The 20,424-nt window shown below is 44.3% G+C and overlaps 1 protein-coding gene across 11 annotated transcripts in view; it reads right to left on the bottom strand.

Moving 5' to 3' along the window:
- LOC119978927 (probable helicase with zinc finger domain) overlaps positions 1–20,424 on the bottom strand; it is a 607,351-nt gene that overhangs the window by 380,677 nt on the left and 206,250 nt on the right. For all 11 annotated transcript variants that reach the window (XM_038820871.1, XM_038820872.1, XM_038820862.1 and 8 more), the window contains one exon: positions 13,661–13,779. In XM_038820871.1, coding sequence (XP_038676799.1) covers positions 13,661–13,779 — 119 coding nt within the window. The remainder of the gene's footprint in view (positions 1–13,660; positions 13,780–20,424) is intronic.

Raw genomic sequence — 20,424 nt, 5'->3', positions numbered from 1 at the left:
TCGACCCGTTCCCCACGGCGGCAAACCCCCACCCTAGCCCCCCCTGCATACTCCAGCTCCTTCCTGGCCATTTCAGCAGCAACCCAGTACCACCCCCACACGCCCCCCCCCCCCCCCCCCCCCAGGCTAGGCCCCTCCCAGCCGCGTTACTCCCTCCATAGCACTCCCATGAGCCACCTAACTTCTGCTGACCCTGGCGACTCCCGCCACACCTCCAACCCCTCCCAACGTGGGGCTACCTCTCCTCCCCCATGCCCATCAGCAGATCCTCCTCTTCCCCCTCCCGTTCTCGCGCGGGGGGAAAAAAGCCCGCGCTTCTCAGCTCCGACCCTGCCCCCATCCACCCTCAGCGTGGGAAACAAAAGAAAAGCCCGCGCTTTCCCACTGCCTGACCCCGCCTCCTCTAGGGTAGCTCCCCTTGTCGGCCCCCACCACCAGCTCCCCACACTCCAAGTCCATCCCCCAACTCGAGCCCATCCACCGAACCCACGCAAAAAGACAGCGCCCCACCCGCCCTAGAAACAACACACAACTAGCATAAAACAGCATGAAACAGAGAACCCCCCCCCACCAAAAGCTAACACAGGTATTTACAAACCCCCGACCCTCAGTTAGAATCCAACTTGTCGGCCTGCACAAAGGCCCACGCCTCCTCCGGGGACTCAAAGTAAAAGTGCCGGTCCTTGTAGGTGACCCACAGACGCGCCGGCTGTAACATGCCAAACTTCACACTCTTTCTGTGGAGCACCGCCTTCATCCGGTTGTACCCGGCCCTCCGCTTAGCCATCTCCGCACTCCAGTCCTGGTAGATCCGCACTACCGTGTTCTCCCACTTGCTACTCCGCTCCTTCTTGGCCCACCTAAGCACGCACTCTTGGTCAACAAACCGGTGGAACCGCACCAGCACCGCCCATGGTGGCTCATTCGGCTTGGGCCTCCTGGCCAGTATTCTGTGGGCCCCCTCCAGCTCCAGGGGCCCCTGGAAGGACCCAGCTTCCATCAGCGAGTTCAGCAAGACGACCACATAAGCCCCCAGGTCTGACTCCCCCAGCCCCTCCGTGAGGCCCAGGATCCGCAAATTTTTCCGCCTCGACCGGTTCTTCATCTCCTTGAACCGCTCCTGCCACTTCTTATGGAGCGCCTCATGCATCTCCACCTTTACCGCGAGGGCCGCGGCCTCATCCTCTCTTTCGGAGGCTTGTTGTCAGAGCTCCCGGATTGCCACCCCCTGGGCTGTCTGCGTCACCAGCAGCTTGTCCGTAGTAGCCTTCAGCGAGTCCAGCAGCTCCACTTTTAGCTCCCGAAAACAGCGCTGGAGAGTCTCCTGCTGCTCCTGCGCCCACTGCCTCCATTCCTCGAGGCCGCCATCTTGTTTTTCTTCTCCCACTTTTTCCTAGGCGCTGCCACCGCTATTTTGCTGGCCCCACTCCTGGTCCAGACCATAGAACACTGGGGATCTGCTGCTGACACCTTCCCACGTCGGGAACCATCGATCAAGTACTGCTGGGGGCCCTAAAAAGAGCCCAAAAGTCCGTTCCTGGCGGGAGCTGCCGAACATGCGACTTAGCTCCACATAGCTGCCACCGGACGTTCAACCACAGACATTCATAGCAGAGAAGGAGGTCATGCATTGTGTCTGTGTAGGCGCGTGCTGGAGCAAAAGTAATGCCACTGCTTCGCTCTTTACCCATAACTGTGTCATCCTTGGTGCTTACTTACCCATTTCCCCTTAAAGGATGCATTTTTCTGTCTCAATCGAATCCCTAAGAAAGCATTCCATGGTCCAATAACACTCTATACAGAAACTTTGCTTAACTTCTCACTTCTCCACTTACAATGCCATTTTTAAATTGATCACCTTTCGACTGTCTCATCATATCATAAGAGTTTTTTGCTGGTGAGCTTATAAAAGCTTGCTATAATTCCTCTTAATCTTCCCTGCCTCAGGGGGGAACATCCAAATATTTACAGTCTTTCCTCAAAGGATGTTATCCATCCTTGGCATCAATCTTTTTGGGATTTGCGGGCAGGAAATGAAAAGGATTTAAAATAAAATGTAAAAGGGCACAGTGAATGAGAAATACTGCCCAAGGAATTGCAACACAGTTTAGGCTTGATAAAATAAATACAGAACATTTTGGAAATACACAACAGGTCTGTCAGCGTCTGTGGAAAGAAACATGGAGTTAGGATTTCATCAGAATCATTTCCAACATCTGCAGTATTTGCTTTTAGATTTGACTTGACAAAAGCAACACTGCTGTCATTATTTGTGTGGGTCATGTGTAATCAGTTGGGAAGGTTAATATGATGGGGATGGAGTCAGGTTTCTGAGTCCAAGGTGGCCAGATTCACCTTGTTGGATGGTAAAGGTGTTGTTTGTGAGGCAGCAGACATGTTTGAGGACGATATAACTTGGTCAATGGTTGTTGGTCACCAGTGGTATGGATCAGGATTCAATGGAAGGTGAAAAGAGGACACGGATGGAGTCTGATGGAGAACAGGTTGGGTGAGATATTAAACATCACTGAACAATAAGGGACTCAGAGCTGATACTCTTGGGAAAGCCAGTGACGAGTGCTAGAATTGCCGAGACAAAGGATAATAATGGTGCTGCAGGACTGGTCTATGGGTTTATGAGAGCTCAAGAGGAATTCAAAATCTCACATCACACTTTCTACCCACAGCTAAGATGTGTTCTTTGCAAAACTACATAGCTTAAAATTGAATCTATTTAGCTGATGGTAAAATGTCTGTGTGGGCTGAGACATGTCTCCAGTGACTTTGGTTAACAACATAAGGGCCTATTTAGGTTGGCCTGAGGGGGAGTAGTGATTAGTTTTCAAACATTGCAATTTTTAAAAGAAACACCTATCGCAGATTCAGTTGTGTTCTGTGCTCCCTTGCATAAAATGAGACAGAGAGTCACAACTATAACTGTACCCCAATCCTTTGATTGCAGATATTTCATTCTACATTTCATACATGCAGGATTAATCTAAGCCAGGCAATTGAGCTTTTCTTTTTTACTTCAAAAGCAACTCATTTTTAGCAATTGCTTATGCCACATATAAACTGAACAAAATGTGGTGATCACAAGTTAACCAGATGCAACACAACTGAGCGACCACTAGAGGGAGCACGGGAGAGCCATATAAATACATCAGGACAGGAAGTGGGGAGACACTCTTCACAGCAGGCGGGCTGATAAGCAGGACACAGCAGGCAAAGCTGGTAGTTAGCACTGGAAGGTAGTTCTAGGTCGAGCTCTGGAAACTGAACAAACCCACAATAAAGCATCTTCTCCACACTTGAGACTGCGAGCTTTATTAAGACACGAGGAACAACACATGGTACCTAGGAGTGATTTCAGACGCTTACGACAGGACAACTCAGCTGCAGATACAGAAAGCACAAAATGGCATGGAAATCTCCTACTGGACATTTGACTGGGGAAGACATCGCTAATTCGAGGATGTGGCATGGACACCCACCTCAGCTGGACACGACTGGTAATGTAATAAATGTCTGGAAAAGGTTCAAACAAATGTTCGATTTTTATCTCATAGCTAATGATGTAGCAGACGCCTCAGACAAAATTAAAATAGCAATTCTCATCGAAGGGCCTGTCAATAAGAAAGTGTATAATGGATTTAAACACTCAAAAGGTGAAGACAGGAACAGCTTACAAACGTTACTAAACAAATTTGAAGAGTACTGTGAGAAATTTGAACAGCAAGGCATGCTCACAGTCCAACCTGCACAGAGACTGAGTGATGCAAGACTTAAAAAGTCACAAAAAGATCAGGAAATCGCGAATGCACAGTACAGATCAAAAAGAAGAAATAACATGAATTTTTCACAAAGCCAAAACGCTGAAATCCAGTCCAGATCGGAAAGAAAAGGTAACTTACAACTTTTAGAAAGAAAAAACGCTGAAATCCGCGATAAAATGGCGTCGGAGCACATTTTGCAGTCTCTGGTAAGCAAAGAACTACAAATCGCGTCTGCGCATGCGCCGGAACCGGAAGTTGCGCATGCGCCGGAACCGGAAGTTGCGCATGCGCCGGAACCGGAAGTCGCGCATGCGCCGGAACCGGAAGTCGCGCATGCGCAGTTTACAAAAGATCGCGGCGCCGATCGTTATGCGCAATCCGCGCATGCGCAGTCAAAAAAAGTCTTCGTCGCGGACCGTCATGCGCATGCGCAAGCCGCGCATGCGCAATGGACATCGAACCGCACAAGGAAAGAAAGCCGATTTGCGCATGTGCAAGTCGTTCCTACGCGTGACGTCATGACGTCTGAGAATCCTGACCACGCCCACTTAAAAGGGAAATGCCCGAAAATTGAAAACAAGACACTTAAAGTGGTAAAACCAAATTTTCTTGCCTCAGAACACAGAAAAACGCCTGAACTTAAACCAACAGTGAAAAACAACTTGCACAAAACCTTGGAAAAAGCTGCCTTCACCACACACAGTGAAGCGAACAAAAAGAATTCCGAAACAACAAAAGATGATTTGTTTTTCGACGATTACCTCTCAGACCTGACTGGGTCAGTCGGATATGCTTATCACAGCATCAGCGACACGGTCGCAAAGCACAACACGAACCAACTCGTGGTAGATGAATCCAACCAAGATGAATTGGTTTTCAAAGAATACTACTCAGACATGGCTGAGTCAGTCGGATATGCTTATCACAGCATCAGCGACACGGTCGCAAAGTTCAACACGAATCAACTCGTGGTAGAAGAATCCAACCAGGATGATTTGGTTTTCGGAGAATACTACTCAGACACAGCTGAGTCAGTCGGATATGCTTATCACAGCATCAGCGACACGGTCGCAAAGTTCAACACGAATCAACTCGTGGTAGAAGAAGCCAACGAAGATGAAATGGGTTTCAAAGAATACTACTCAGACATGGAGGAGTTATTTGGACATGCTGATCACAGCATCAGCGACACCGTTGCAAAGCTCAACACGACTCTACTCATGGTGGATGAATCCAACACCATGGTGCCATGGCAGCTCGTCGATACATTGGATGACAGCAATACCCAAGACGAAGACGACGCCACACAGAGAGCACAGGAAGACTCCACGGAGCGAGCGATGACAGGCTCCACAGTGCGGGTGATGAAAGACGCCAACAGGGATGCAAGCAAACACTCCCGGGCGGACACCAAGCATGAACAAGACCATGAAGGTAAACCCGCTGTACCTGAGCAACCGCAAGCAGACTATGAAAGTCTACCAAGCTCACAGGAACAAGAGGAAAGAGCGGACTATGAAAGTCCAACACGCTCACAGGAACAAGAAGAAAAAGCAGACTATGAAAGTCCAACACGCTCACAGGAACAAGAAGAAAGAGCGGACTATGAAAGTCCAACACGCTCACAGGAACAAGAAGACGACAATGCACCTCTGCCCACTGCATGCGAAGACAGTGACAAGGTGATCACACTCAACGTACAGGATCACAGTGAGACTGACAGTTCTCAGCTTGTCTGTACCGAAGCACAGAGCGAAAACAGTGACAAGGTGCTCGCACTCGACGTACAGGATCACAGTGAGACTGACAGTTCTCAGCTTGTCTGTACCGAAGCACAGAGCGAAAACAGTGACAAGGTGCTCGCACTCGACGTACGGGATCACAGTGAGACTGACAGTTCTCAGCTTGTCTGTACAGAAGCACAGAGTCGGGCCACCCAACAGTCCAGAGAGACGATGCCGAAAGAAAACATGCAGATTTTGACTCCAGAAGAGGAGCACCTGGAGCCCAGAGAGACAACGCCAAAAGAAAACATGCAGATTTTGACTCCAGAAGAGGAGCACCTGGAGTCCACAGAGACAATGCCGAAAGAAACCATGCAGATTCTGACTCCAGAAGAGGAGCACCTGGAGTCCAGAGACATCAAACAAAAAGAAACCATGCAAATTTTGACTCCAGAAGAGGAGCACCTGGAGTCCCGTGAGACAACATCAACAGAAATCATGAAGATTTTAACTCCAGAAGCGGAGCACCAAGAGTCTAGAGAAACCACCTCAACTGAAATCATGCAGATTTGGACTCCAGAAGAGGAGCGCCGAGAGTCCACAGACACCGCGTCAAATGTAATCAAGAAGACTTTGACTCCGGAAGACGAGCACCAAGAAAGCAAAGATACGGAATCCAATTCTCCACAACTGATTGATGTCACCTGCACCGATGCAACATCAGATCATTCGCACCACTCGCAAGACGGAATGCTCAATGACTCAAATTATCCACTCGGGACACTCACAGAGTATAACAAGAAAAACGAAAGTCAAAAGAAACACAGCAAGAACAAAAACAACATGAAGCGCGACAAGACCAACAACAATAGCAAGAAGCACAGCAGAAACGAGAACGACAACAGCAAGAAGAAAAGCAACATGAAGCGCAACAAGACAAACAACAACGTCAGGCACAAAGATAGCGACAACGACAGGGACAGAAACAACAAGAATGGCAACAAACACAACAAAGTCAGGAACAAAGATAGCGACAACACCAAAGACAGAAACGACAAAAACAGCACCAAGACCGGCAACGAGAACAACAAAGTCAGGAACAACGACAGTGCCAACACCAAAGACGGAAACGACAAAAACAGCGACAAGTACGGCAACGAAAACAACAAAAACAAGAACGACAGAAACAACAGCAATGAAACAACGACTTGTACACAATGGAACTACTTGGCACATGACGGACAATGCCACAGCGCATGGCAAAACGATGACAAGACTACAAACATGTCATGGGATGACGACGAATCGCATAAACACACGTCTGCTCCAGAACGAGCAAGCACACCAGCATCCAAGGCGGATGAGACAATAAATCAACACCACAAGCACAAAAAAAAAAAAAAAAGTCCATGCCAGTCAACATCAGTGATGTGACCATGCAAACACCTCGGGATGACGCATTGGGTACTTAAGATAACAAGGAACACCAACAACATTCACAGCGGACTTGCAATATCAATATCACCACGTCATCAACAACAAAAAGAAAAAAAAAAAAGCTCTGAACAAATTCATCAAGTTTGGACTCATAAATGTGTTTATTAAGTTTGGACATATAAATACATTGGCTTTGTTAACTAAGGCAATAGCATCATCACTTGTATAGATACGCATATCATAAGTTACTGTTTTGTATAATTTTCCTTAATGCTGTACAGAAACTATGTAATGAGAGAGAGGGGGATGTGGTGATCGTAGATTGACCAGATACAAAAACAACAGAGCAAACACGAGCGGGAGAGCTATAAATACACTGGGACAGGATATACAATTTTCTTTAACGATGTTCAGAAAATATGTTAAGAGAAAAAGGGGGATGTGGTGATCACAAGTTAACCAGATGCAACACAACTGAGCGACCACTAGAGGGAGCACGGGAGAGCCATATAAATACATCAGGACAGGAAGTGGGGAGACACTCTTCACAGCAGGCGGGCTGATAAGCAGGACACAGCAGGCAAAGCTGGTAGTTAGCACTGGAAGGTAGTTCTAGGTCGAGCTCTGGAAACTGAACAAACCCACAATAAAGCATCTTCTCCACACTTGAGACTGCGAGCTTTATTAAGACACGAGGAACAACACACAAAATAGTGTGGAGAAGTTGATAATCAGCAGATAGTCATTTATGCAAGGGGTGGCATGGTTGGAGGCAGTGAATTTGGAGCAGTAAGCATGTCATTTCAATTCTGTTCATTCAACTCCCTCACACTGTTGGGCTCAGTAACTGCCATCATAGCATCTCCGAGGACGCCAGGGAACTGAAGTGCACGGTTCCATAATCATATTTTTTGTTGCATTGTTAGAAGGAATTGTCCTGCTGCAACATGGCATTTAGAAAGACAAGAGAACAATTTACTTCTTAATCTATCAATATCAATTTCAGAAGATTATATAATATTAGACATCTGTCACACAGAAGCTTCCCAACACCAATAAAACCATGATGGCAGAACTTTACCCAGTAAAAGGAATAACTACCATTGGATTAAGGAGAAGGGAGGACCAAAAAGGAGCTGGATTCTTTAGTCCACTGACTATTTTCACTGACTATTTTCTGGCTGAAGTTCTATAGTTACCTGCCATTCTCCAATAGCTCAACATAATGGCCAAGACTTTTGCTTAAGATTTGATAATAAACATGCAAGCTAATGCCAAGAATGAGAGTATAGAAAGTGAATCTTAGCGAAACCATAATTCTCCCCTCACCCAACCTCAGTTTTTCTTATTAAAGGTCCTTATTAAAGGCCATCAATCAAAACCATTAACTCTGTTTCTATCTCCACACACACAGGCAGGCCTTCGGAGTGTTCCCAGCATTTTCTGCTTTTATATAAATTTTTCCAGAAATATTGACTGATAAGAAGCCCAGCCAGTTATATACTCCTTAACTCAAACAATTACAGTCTGACTTGCTACACTAGGATTACCAGCTGAGCCCAGCACGATCTAGGATAGAACCTGAAACTCTCCAGATCAGTATGGTTCATCTGTTCATCAGATAAGTAAACTCGCCAGCACAGAGAACCTATTTGCCTTTTTTAAAACCCCTGAAAGATAAAATTATTGAATCTTGCCCAATTTACATTGTTCCCTTCTTATTGTATAAATTATCCCACCATATGCTTTCATGTAAACCATATAACTGCAGGTACAATGCTATCAAAGAAAAAATCCTTGAACAGGCAGAGCAACAACACAGAATAGTCGGAGCACATAAGAAGCTCATTGTGTCCATGCCAGCTCTCTGCAAGAGCAACTCTGCTAGTCCATGCTCTCTCTTTTCCCCAAGGCTCAGCAATTTTCTTTTCTCATCAGATGCTTACGCAAAATGCTTTGAAAGGCACAATTCATTTTGCTTTCACCACATCCAGATCCTAACTCTGTAATAAATTCCTCCCTATGTCAGTTTTTCTTTTCAGATGTCCACTTTCTCCAAATCCTTTATGATTTTGAACACCTCTTTCAAATCTCTTCTCAACCTACTCTTCTTTAAGGAGCACAACCACACCGTCTGAAACATTCTCTGGAGCCCCTCTCAAGCCTTCACATCCTTCACGAACTGTTGGGCCCAGAAATGGACATGATGGACAGGATTTTCCACATACCCCACCGGGACTAGGTGGCAGTGGCAGCAGCCCGCCATTGGCCTGTGGCGGGCTCTTCTGGTCCTCCCACTGTAAATGGGGTTTCCCATTGAATGCACCCCTCACTGCCGGGAAACCCGCAGCAAGGGTGCACAATCGGTGGAACCAGAAGAGCCTGCCCGGGTTGTACGGCCAAATTATTCCAGCCAATATTCCAGCTGAATCCAAATTAGAGCTTTATAAAGCATCATCATAACTTCCTTGTAAACCTCAATTTATTAACATCCAGGATCACTTATATCTGTTTAACTAATTTCTCAATATACCCTACCACCTTTAACAATTTTCACATATATACCACTATGTCTCTCTGCTCTGGCATCCCTTTTATAATGATACCCTTCAGTTTATATTACCACGCCTCATATTTCCTTCCAAAATGAATCACTTCACACTCCTGCAAAATTTAATCGGTCACGTGTACACCCATTCCACCAACCTCTCTATGTCGTCTTGAAGTCCACCACTCTCCACTTCATGGTTCACGATGGGCGTGATCTAATGGCCACACTGCACCTGAAATACAGCGCACTGCAGCACAAGTATGGCCGATACAAGCCAGGAGACACCCATTGTGGGTGGGATCACCTTTTAGATATCTGCATATTAGAGTGAGAGAGCTAGTCTCACTTTAATGTACAGATTCCTGAGGTACCCAAGGCATTGGGATCCATCTCCTTCGTTTAGTAGATCTTGGGCAAGTACTGTTCAGGTGTCACTGCCAGCTGACGGAGTCACTGCCAGGATGCCAGGTTGGCACTGCCAATGTGCCAAGCTGGCATTTTATGTGCACTGGCAATCAGATATATATACGTATTGGTTTCTGTTTTTCTTTTTTTCCTCTTTGCAAAATTTTGTCATTTATAACTTCTGAATTGTTGAATACAAAATATGAAAATCCAATAAAAACTTTTTGAAATCTCACAATATAAAAGCACCTAAAGAGTGGCTTTAATTGAGTATTACAATCCCAGTTGCTGTTATAACTGGACAGGAAGATCCCAGAAATGAACCCAGGCTCAAAAGACCGTAACTTTTACTTTTTTTTTATAAAACGTGGAGGAACAGTCACAAGATGCTCATTTGTTTTAATAACAAGAAAAAAAAACATTCGTTAAACATGAAAAGTTGGATTATTATACAATACTCTTTGACTCCCCCTTTAGCTTAACAAATACACACAGATTTAAAGATTGACATGGAATACAAAGTACATCTTAAATTACAATGGTCGCATGAACAGAAAAGGTCCCTTTCAAGCACTTAAGATGACTGTGGTCAAATGCACATGCTCCACTCTGAATCCAAATTAGTCTCTATGGATTTGTTCTCAGAATCCCCTCAGATGATAATCACATGAGAGTTTCAAAACAGCACTCCCAAAAACACACTTTAAAATCTTCTCATAATAATACTTTCTCTTAGCGGTTTGCATTGCGAAACCCAGACCAGTTTTTCCAAATCATACTTCCACTTTTAACAGCAAATACAGTCCAGTATTTTACACCAATCCCTTGTCTTGACTGCTGCCCAAATTGCTCACAGTTGCTTTATTTCTTGATTCCCAAACTGCATTAAACTGGATTCAGAATTTTATCTACCTCTGAAGTCTGATGTTTCACTTTAAATCTAGTTATTGTATTTGTCTCTTTAACTCAGAACATTGTGTTTACCCTTCCATGAATTCTTCTGAGCAATTCCTTGATCTCAGTTCTCTTAACTTCAGGTGGCTTAAACAATCTTTCTGACTCAATTCCCTGGTTATCTGGACTGTAATGTGTACTTTAGAAAGCCTGCATCTTTCCAGCTTCCATCCTGTCCAGTCTTTATCCTGGCAAAGTTAAGAGATGATAATTCCCCAAGACCCTGTCTCCAAACTGCCGACAATTTCAGCGAGAACTTAAAAGCTTCTTTACCTTACAAGACCCCAGTTACTAAGCAACACCGCATACCTCTGCTGGCATATTTATTTACACTTCACCCCTTTCTAAGCACAATAGAAATACAACTGTAACTGAATCAGCCTTTAATTTAATGTAATAATCTTTATTGTCACAAGTAGGTTTACATTTTTTTAATAAATAGTTTTATTCTCCTCCTTTTTTACATTTTCATAATATTTAAAACAACAAATAATTAACCATAACAACAAATACAATGGCAATCCCCTAGCAGACAATCTCCTCATCCCACCCACCCTCAAACAGCTCCCAACATTTTGAATACAAAACGCCAATGAAAAAGAATCATTAATTTATACATTCCAAACCCAGGCCCCAACCCCGCCCTAATGTTCGATGTCATCCAATTCGTGAAAATGTATGAAGAACAAGGCCCATGGGTTGTAGAACCTTTCCATCCTCCCCCTCAACTCAAACTTTACTTTCTTGAGTGTTATGAACTCCAGCAAGTCCCCCCGCCACGCCGAGGCACAGGGCGGAGAAGCCAACCTCACCCCCAACAGAATCTGCCTTCGGGCAATCAGCGATGCGAAGGCTAAGACAACTGCCTCCGCACCCACTTCCAAGCCCGGCCAATCTGATACCCCAAGTATGGCTTCTAGGGGACCTGATTAGAGTCTCACGTGTATCACCCTTGAGACTACCCTGAAGACTTCCCTCCAATGCCCTCTCATTTTGGTCCTGCCCAAAACTGATGTGATCTGCGGGGCCCGCGCCCCGCATCATTCACAAACATCCTCCACCCCTCAAATATTCAGCTCATCCTCGCCCTTCTGAGGTGCCCTATACACCATCTTCAACTGCACCAGCCCCAACCACGCACACGAAGTTGAGGCATTCACCTTCCGAAGCATCTCACACCACAACCCCTTCTCCATGTCCTCCCCCAACTCTTCCTCTCATTTTGCCTTAATCCCATCCAGTGATACCTTATCTTCTCCCAGAATAACCCCATAACTTCGCCAACATCACCCCTTTCTCCAATCCCCCCACTGTCAATATTTCTTCCAAGAGTGTGGGTGCCGGTGCAATCGGAAAGCTCTATACCTCCTTCCTGGCAAAATTTCAAACCTGCATATATCTCAACATCTCCCCCTGCCCCAACCCATGTTTCTCCCCCAGATCCTCCAACTTCACCAACCAGCCTCCCAGAAACAAATCCTTTAATACCCTAACTCCCCTCTCCTCCCATCTGTGAAAATTACCATCCCACCACCCTGGTTCAAATCTATGATTACCTCAAATCGGCATTTCCCTCGACCCCCCCCCCCCCCCCCCCCCCCCACAATCTAAAGTGCTGCACAACTGCCTCCAGATCCAGAGCATCGCCACTACCACCGGACTTCCTGAGTATTTCCATGGGGCCATCAGGAGCGCCGCTGTTGCCAACATCCTCAACCCCAACCCCCTGCATAGACTCTCCTCCATTCTAACCCACTGGGAGTTCCCCCATCTTCTCACTCATCCCCGCAACGTCTCAGCATTCGCCACCCAGTAATAATACAGTAAATTCGACGAGTTGGCTTACATATAACACTGCAATGAAGTTACTGTGAAAAGCCCCTAGTCACCACATTCCGGCACTTATTCAGGTACACAGAGGGAGAATTCAGAATATCCAATTCGCCTAACAGCACGTCTTTCAGGACTGTGGGAGGAAACCGGAGCACCCAGAGGAAACCACATAGACACAGGGAGAACGTGCAGACTCCACACAGACAGTGACCAAGCCGGGAATCGAACCTGGGACCCTGGAGCTATGAAGCAAGGCTGCTACCCACAGCCTTCACAAGCAGCTTTGTCCAGAATGAATCTAACTATAGGTTTTACCCTTCCAGGCACAGAAAAATTGAATTAAACATGTCAGACTGCTGATTTTTTGGAAATTGCTTTGGATATGGAAACAGAAGTGTACAGATTAACCATGTGAAATCATGGAAAATTAATCAAATTAGAACTGTAGAACATTTGATTCCTACCACAAAGAGGCATATCAATGGAATATAAAATAAATGTGTCTTTCTGTATTCGTGACTTTAAACATCATCTTAATTAAGATCTAATAATGGGACAACCAAGGTCATTTAGAATTAGAAGTTTGGCACTTGTAATTCAGGTTTAGGGGAGAAAGAGTTTAGTTTTGGAAAGCACTGTAATACGCATTAAAGTGATTTTTAAAATCAGCATACAAATTTATTTCTACAAATACTCACGAATTACAAAGTTTAATTGAAACATTTGTGAAATATTTACTTTATCTCTGCATCAACCACTGCACGGGCACAGTATTTACATAGAAAGGTATAAGTAAAATTATTCAACTTGCACTGAGAAGTGCAACCTTAAATTTGAGCAATGACTGAACTCTGACTATATTTAGTAGGAATTAGAGGCATCATCCCTTTTGTGATGAACCAAGCACTTTGTGAACATAGACCTATTTCAGTGTAACAAACTGTCAATAGTAAAATAAAATATTTTGTAGTAAGATATACCTGCATAGGATCTCCAGCCAGGACTATTCTAGTGGTTTTATCAGCCAACCCAAGGGCCATAATGGTTTCACACTCAATTGCTCGAGAAGCATCATCCACTAAAATGTGTGTAAAGTAGCCTGTGGAGAAACAACACATTTAAGGCAAAAGAGAATCTGCAAAGAGAACAAAACTACTGTACAATATTTATGAGAAAATATTTAATCTTCAGTCTTAGGTTACGTACAGCTAACAATGACAATAACAAGCAAATGTTTTTTTTTGCTGAGCTTCTCTATGGAATCTGCTGATCACCAGGAATGATGACTATTCAATGACACTGGACCCATTATGCAACATATGACAAAGGATTCCCTCTATTCCTTTCTGACACTCCCATGCTAGGGAGTCTACTTATCATAATGAATTTTAAAAAGTACACTACAAGCATTAATAAAAATTAAAAGTCCATTATTAACATAAGCTGACCAAGTCTCAACACAAACATGTGCACTTTTATCCCAATTGGTCTCACAGAGGAGTAGCCCAAAAGGATTGGACACCAATTACTTGGTGACCAAAACATTGGCCAAAACATCAATTTTCAAGAGAATCTGAAAGAAGGGTAAGAAAAAGGGGGTTATGAAGGGGCTTAAGGAAAAGATTTCAGAGAATTCCAGAGTGACTGAAGCGGACCTGCAAGCAGCCAAAGTTGGATGAAGTATGTGCTGGCCTTGGAAAGGGTCCAGAGAAGTTCACAAGAATGATCAATGGAACGAAGAGCTTGCCGTATGAGGAACAGTTGAAGACTCTGGGTCTGTACTCTTGGAGTTTAGAAAGATGAGGGGGATCTGATTGAAGTTTACAGGATAATGCAAGACTGGAGAGAGTGGACGTAAAGAGGATGTTTCCACTTGTAGGAAAAACTAGAACCAGAGGGCATAATCTCAGACTAAAGGGATGATCCTTTAAAACAGAGATGAGGAGGAATTTCTTCAGCCAGAGGGTGGTGAATCTGTGGAACTCTTTGCCGCAGACGGCTGCCACTGAGCGTTTTTAAGACAGAGATAGATAGGTTCTTGATTAATAAGGGGATCAGGGGTTATGGGGAAAAGGGAGGAGAATGGGAATGAGAAAAATATCAACCATGATTGAATGGCGGAGCAGACTCAATGGGCCGAGTGACCTAATTCTGCTCCTATGTCTTATGGTCCTATGAAGACATAGATAATAATAATAGTAATAATAATATCCTTTTATTGTCACAAGTATGAAGTTACTGTGAAAAGTCCTTAGTTGCCACATTCCGACGCCTGTTCAGGTAAGCTGGTACGGGAATTGAACCCGCACTGCTGGCCTTGTGGGGGAGGGGGTGATAATGCTAGTTAACTAAGGTTAGAGACTAAGAGAGGGGAGGCCATGAAGACAAGGAATTATGAGTAAGCAGAACAGGCAGTGAAGGGGTTGAGCTGAAGTTTGGGTGTAAAAGAGTACAGGCAGCAGAGTTTTAGGTGAATTGAAGTTTAGGTAGGGTGCAAGGTGAGAGACAGAGGGTGAAAGAGTGAGTGTGTGTGAGAAAAAGAAAAAGAGAGAGAGAGAGAGATGCATTCATGCAACTCCTTGCAAACAATTATCCCAGCAGCATATCAGTGACCCATCCTTTTGTTAAGGCTGATGGAAAATAAAAATGATTCCCAAAATGAACCTCGAGGCTATACAACTTTGTAAAGTTTGATAAAATCTCAGTGCTTGCAAAGTTTAAAAATTTGCCTCTATACCACGTACTCATTATGTTTTGCATCAGCAGTTTCCCTTTGTAAAATTCTGAACCAAACAGTTGGAAAGAGATTTAGTCCATGACATGAGTGAACAGTTGTGTCGAACCACAGGGAGCAATATAAACTGACTGGAAACACAAAAAAAGCTATCCAACAATTTAACTCTCAATGTGATATCATTAATAAAGCATTCATTCAGTCAGATTTAATTGCTTTAAGGTACACCACTTACATGCATTTGCACATCTAGAAATGCCAAATCAGAGAAATCAAACAAGTGAATAAAAACAGAAAGAGTGGAATCAGGTCAGGCAGCATCTATCAAAAGAAAAACAAGCTAACATTTCAAGTTGATATTTCATCAGATTAGTTCTGATAAAGGATCATCAACTTGAAATGTCAACGGTTTCTCACTCTCTCCACAGTTGTTGCTTGACCTGCTGAGTATTTCCACAATTTTCTGTTGATATTTCAGATTTTCAGCCTCTGTATTTTGCTTTCCAAATGAATAAAGTTGCTTGAGCATCCCGAGACACAAAATGATGGTAGCAATTGTCTCAAAGTAAAAAGCCCAGATATAATTCAAGACCTGAAATAATTCACCTGTCCCCAAGCAGAATAAACACAGCCACAAACTGAGCAACTGGGATTATGCAACTGCCAGCTTTCTTCAACTAAGGTAGCAAAAATAGTCCAAGAGACAGGCAGCCCCTAAAGTTCTTAATATAACCTCCTTAATAGGAACTGCATGTGAACTGCTGGACCGCCTTATAAACAGAGGCATTTTGATCAGCAGCATGACCCCAACAGTGGTTTCCTTTCACTCTCCATAATGCATATAGTATTTTGTAAAGTTTCAACAATTGAACCCTGAAGAAAATTCTCATATTTTTAATCAAAATATCTGATTTTATCATTATTCAATGGCCATGCCCCATTATAGCAAATTTGATTCTCACAGACAGTCATGACACCAATATCCCCACCCAAAATGATCCAAATGCAAAACAATCTGTAGTAACAGTTTATGGCTGTGATTTATTTTCTTATCTTCGGAAATTATGCAATACGTGTCACCCATTTAAATTAACAAACTACACATTTTCTACAGTGGGTTAAACAGCTGGCTTGTAATGCAGAACAATGCCAGCAGCGCGGGTTCAATTCCCGTACCGGAATCCCCGAACAGGCACCGGAATGTGGCGACTAGGGGCTTTTCACAGCAACTTCTTTGAAGCCTACTTGTGACAATAAACTATTATTATTATTATTATTTTCTTGCAAGGTGTGACAGAAAGAAAGAGAGCTGGCTTGTGAATGGGAATGGAAGATGGAGAGCATCAAATGAAGGAGCTGTCCACTGACCTTACAAAACTCAATAATCAGCAAATTGTGCAGCTACCTCAGTGGGGAGCTCATTAAAAAGAGCACCAATCTGCTCCTGCAATCCAGATGTCAAATTACATATTCCTGTGAAGATAAGACACCACTCTCCTTCAGAATCCTCCTACATTGCTCACTGGAAAGTGTATGTTCTACTCAATCTATTGCCTCATCCATGAGCTGAAACTTCCATCCATGCTCCAGAGACCTATAGGTATTGTGATGAGCCAACCCCTCCTCTCAAATTAACTGTAGTAATTGTAAACCTCAGGGCATCTCAATGGAGGATTCAATCACCAAACACTCAGCAGCTCATTAATCCATCTGGATTGCAGATCCTAGTGACAGTTGCTATAATTGTAATTTAGGCCCCTCCTTCAGCAACATCTTCATAAGATCATAGGCCAAGCAATGTTTCAGTTTGGCATTATCCAGGTAAAAGTTAAGCCAATGCATTGTTAACCTCTCCTTAAGAGTAAATGGTCACTTTGAGTATGGATTGCAAATTTGGAGCACTGGAAGGATATGCTAATGATGGAACAGTTTCTCGGAACGCCAGAACCAAGATCTGCTGTTTTCATGAGAACTGCTGGGTGATATACCGCTAGAAAAATCTGAAAGATGGTTTAATGTCAAATATTACAAGAGCTTGAGAACTTTATAATAATTTAAGTAAACCTGTGGCCAAATTATAACCATGGGTTAGTATTAGATGGTCCCCAAAGGGTAAGATTACTCTTCTGAGCTATTCCAATTAATATCTCCAAAGATTAGTGATTTTTGATGAAAACATGAATAATTTTCACTGTGTGATACACAAAGTTGATTAGGTTGATAAATTCCAAGAGCAAAAATTACTTAATTCTCAGCTTCGTGTTTGCCAAAGTATAAGACGGAGATCCCAATAAATAAAAGCTTCTGTTATCCAAAGTAAAGACAAAGGTTCATTCAATGACAAGTGCAGATAAAGAAACAGCAAGATGCTATGCATATAATGCAAACAATTTAGTAATATCCATATTTTCCCACGTTCTCCAAAGATTGGCTGGCAACTGCAGCAACTCCAATTTAGTTTTTACTGCATGAGGTGGAGATAGAGGAGATGCTGTCTGTCGCACATATAAATACAGAGGAATCAGAATAAACATCAGATTAGTCAATAATAAAAATGAGAAAACAAAAAGGACATTTGATAATTAAATATTAAGGTCACAAAGGGTGGCCTGATACCAGGATTTCTGTTGTTTCATGCATGCAGGTACCCAATTGAAACAAAAAAGTAAAGCACTGTTTCTATTTGTGTAGTTGTCACCCACTGTGAACTGAACACAGCGATCAGACAAATCCCATCAATCTTAATTTACATGCCCACTGCTGCAATATGGAGTTGCAACCTATAACAAAAAGACTGCATTATTCCTTGCTCTCTGTTACTACTTGGCAAATAAATGCTTTTATTATCTTGAGTTGTGCTACATGGGTTGGGCAAGACCAACAGCCAATCACGAAATTGTAAAGCTGCAACACCATGAGGTTGCATCTCCCTTGTTAAAAATAATAGCAAGGCTGAGGGTTGGCAGTGTTTTAGAAATCAACAAAGGACACCAAAAAGTAGATTTAAAGAGGAAAAAATATAATCTGCAAGCGAACGAGGCAGAAATATTAGTAAAGTAAGTAAAGTCGGCAAAGTCCCAGATAACCTTTGGTTGCTTTCCCCTTTGAGGGAGCAAGCTGACTGGTGCTGATCATCATACCTCAGGCAAGGTTGAGAAGATAGGGGGCTCCATTCTCCAGCCGCACTGCGCTCAAGCGAGAGCACAATGCACCTGGAGAATCCCAGGAGATGCCTGCAGTGAGCCTCCCGACAGGCTTCGCACCTCATGAGATTCACAAAGTCCCACAAGACGTCGGAGTCGGAACTCCACCCCAAATGGACGTCACCAAACACCGCTCCCGGAAGTAGATCCTAAACCTACGTATGACCTACCTGCCTGGGATCCACCAGCCTCCCTCGATTCTCAGGCCTCCCCAGGGAAGCTGCAGCCAGGCACTGACCAGTGATGGTCCGCACAAATGTGGACCAGGCAGAATGGCACCATCGGAGACCCCTGGGTGGTCAGTGTGAGTGCCGGGTGGCCCCCCCTAGCCCTCCCCCTGGAACGTGGGCACCTTAGCACTGCCCAGGTGGCACCTTGGTACTGCCACCCTGGCACTGCCAAGGTGCCTGGATGACATTGCCAAGCCAGCAGGAGCACTGCCAAGGTGCCAGGTTGGCAGTGCCAGGGTGCCCGAGTGCCAAGGTGGTACTGTCAAGGGTCAGGGGGCAAGGGGGGCCATGCCCATGAAATGAGGGTGGAGGGTGGTTTGAAGGGTGGGGGAGTGCACGTAACTATGGATCTACGAGAGGTTGGAAAGGTGATGGATGGGTATCCTGGGCGGGTGGTGGGTGCTGTAAGGGAGCTTGGTGGGGCCTGAAGAGGGGGGACCTCCAGGGACCCCATAGCGGGAGGCCTCACTTCAGGGGTGTAGGGTAGTGTCCAAGTGTGTGGAGGGTGACATTGCCCATGGGTGGGGGTGTGGAGGACCCACAAGCTCACTTAGAGATCGGGGCACCCTTTCCAAATGGTGGCCTTATCTCAAGAGTTCAACTTTCCAGTGCTAAAAGAAATTCGATGTGTAGACTAAACCAGTGGGAAACTCCCCAGGGCCCAAAAAAGTAACTAAGTATCATTGAATAGCGGTGGGGAACTCGGCAGAGCCGGCGGGAAACTTCCTGAAAAACCCGCCACAAATTAACTTAGAAAAGGTTTGGGAGAATCATGCCCAGGGCCTTCATGAATAACTTAAGCCGGTACAGGAATTGAACCTGCGCTATTGGCCTCGCCCTGCATCACGAACCAGCTCTCCAGCCAACTGAGCTAAACCGGCTCCCCAAGGAATATAAAAATAGATTGTAAGAACTTTTACAAGTATATGAAAAGAGAGTAGCTAAAGTAAATGTCCTTTAAAACAAAGACAGGAAAATTATTTCATGGAAACAAGGAAATGCCAGAAACGATAAACAAATATTGTCTGTCTGTCTTCACAGTAGATGACACAAGTTGCATACCAGAAATGGCGGCACACTGCTGTCTCACAGCACAGGGACCCGGGTTCAATTCCAACCTCGGGTGATCGTGTGTGGAGCTGGCACTTTCTCCCATGTCTGCGTGGGTTTCCTCCTGGTGCTCCGGTTTCCTCCCACAGTCCAAAGATGTGCAGGTTAGGTTGATTGGCTATGCTAAATTGGCCCGAGGGGGTTATGGGGATAGTGTGTGATTTGTGCCTAGGTAGGGTGCTCTTTTAGAGGGCCGGTGCAGACCCAAAGGGCCGAATGGCCTCCTTCTGCACTGTAGGAATTCGATGAAATAGAGGTTAACCCAAGTGCTAAAAAGAGTGAGGAAATTTAAAAAATTTATATCAGCATTGAGAAAGTATTGGAGAAACGCAAGAAACTAAAATCCAACAAATTCCCCAGAACCTGATATCCTATAGCCTACATTTTTAAAGGAGATAGCTGCAGAAACAGTGGATGCTTATACCACAATTTTCCAAAATTCTCTAAATTCTGCAATGTTCCAGTCA

The sequence above is a fragment of the Scyliorhinus canicula genome, chromosome 15, assembly GCF_902713615.1.
Source record: "Scyliorhinus canicula chromosome 15, sScyCan1.1, whole genome shotgun sequence".
Classification (NCBI taxonomy): domain Eukaryota; kingdom Metazoa; phylum Chordata; class Chondrichthyes; order Carcharhiniformes; family Scyliorhinidae; genus Scyliorhinus; species Scyliorhinus canicula.
Note: the sequence above shows the minus strand (reverse complement) of the source record. Positions and strands in the feature narration are given on the sequence as shown.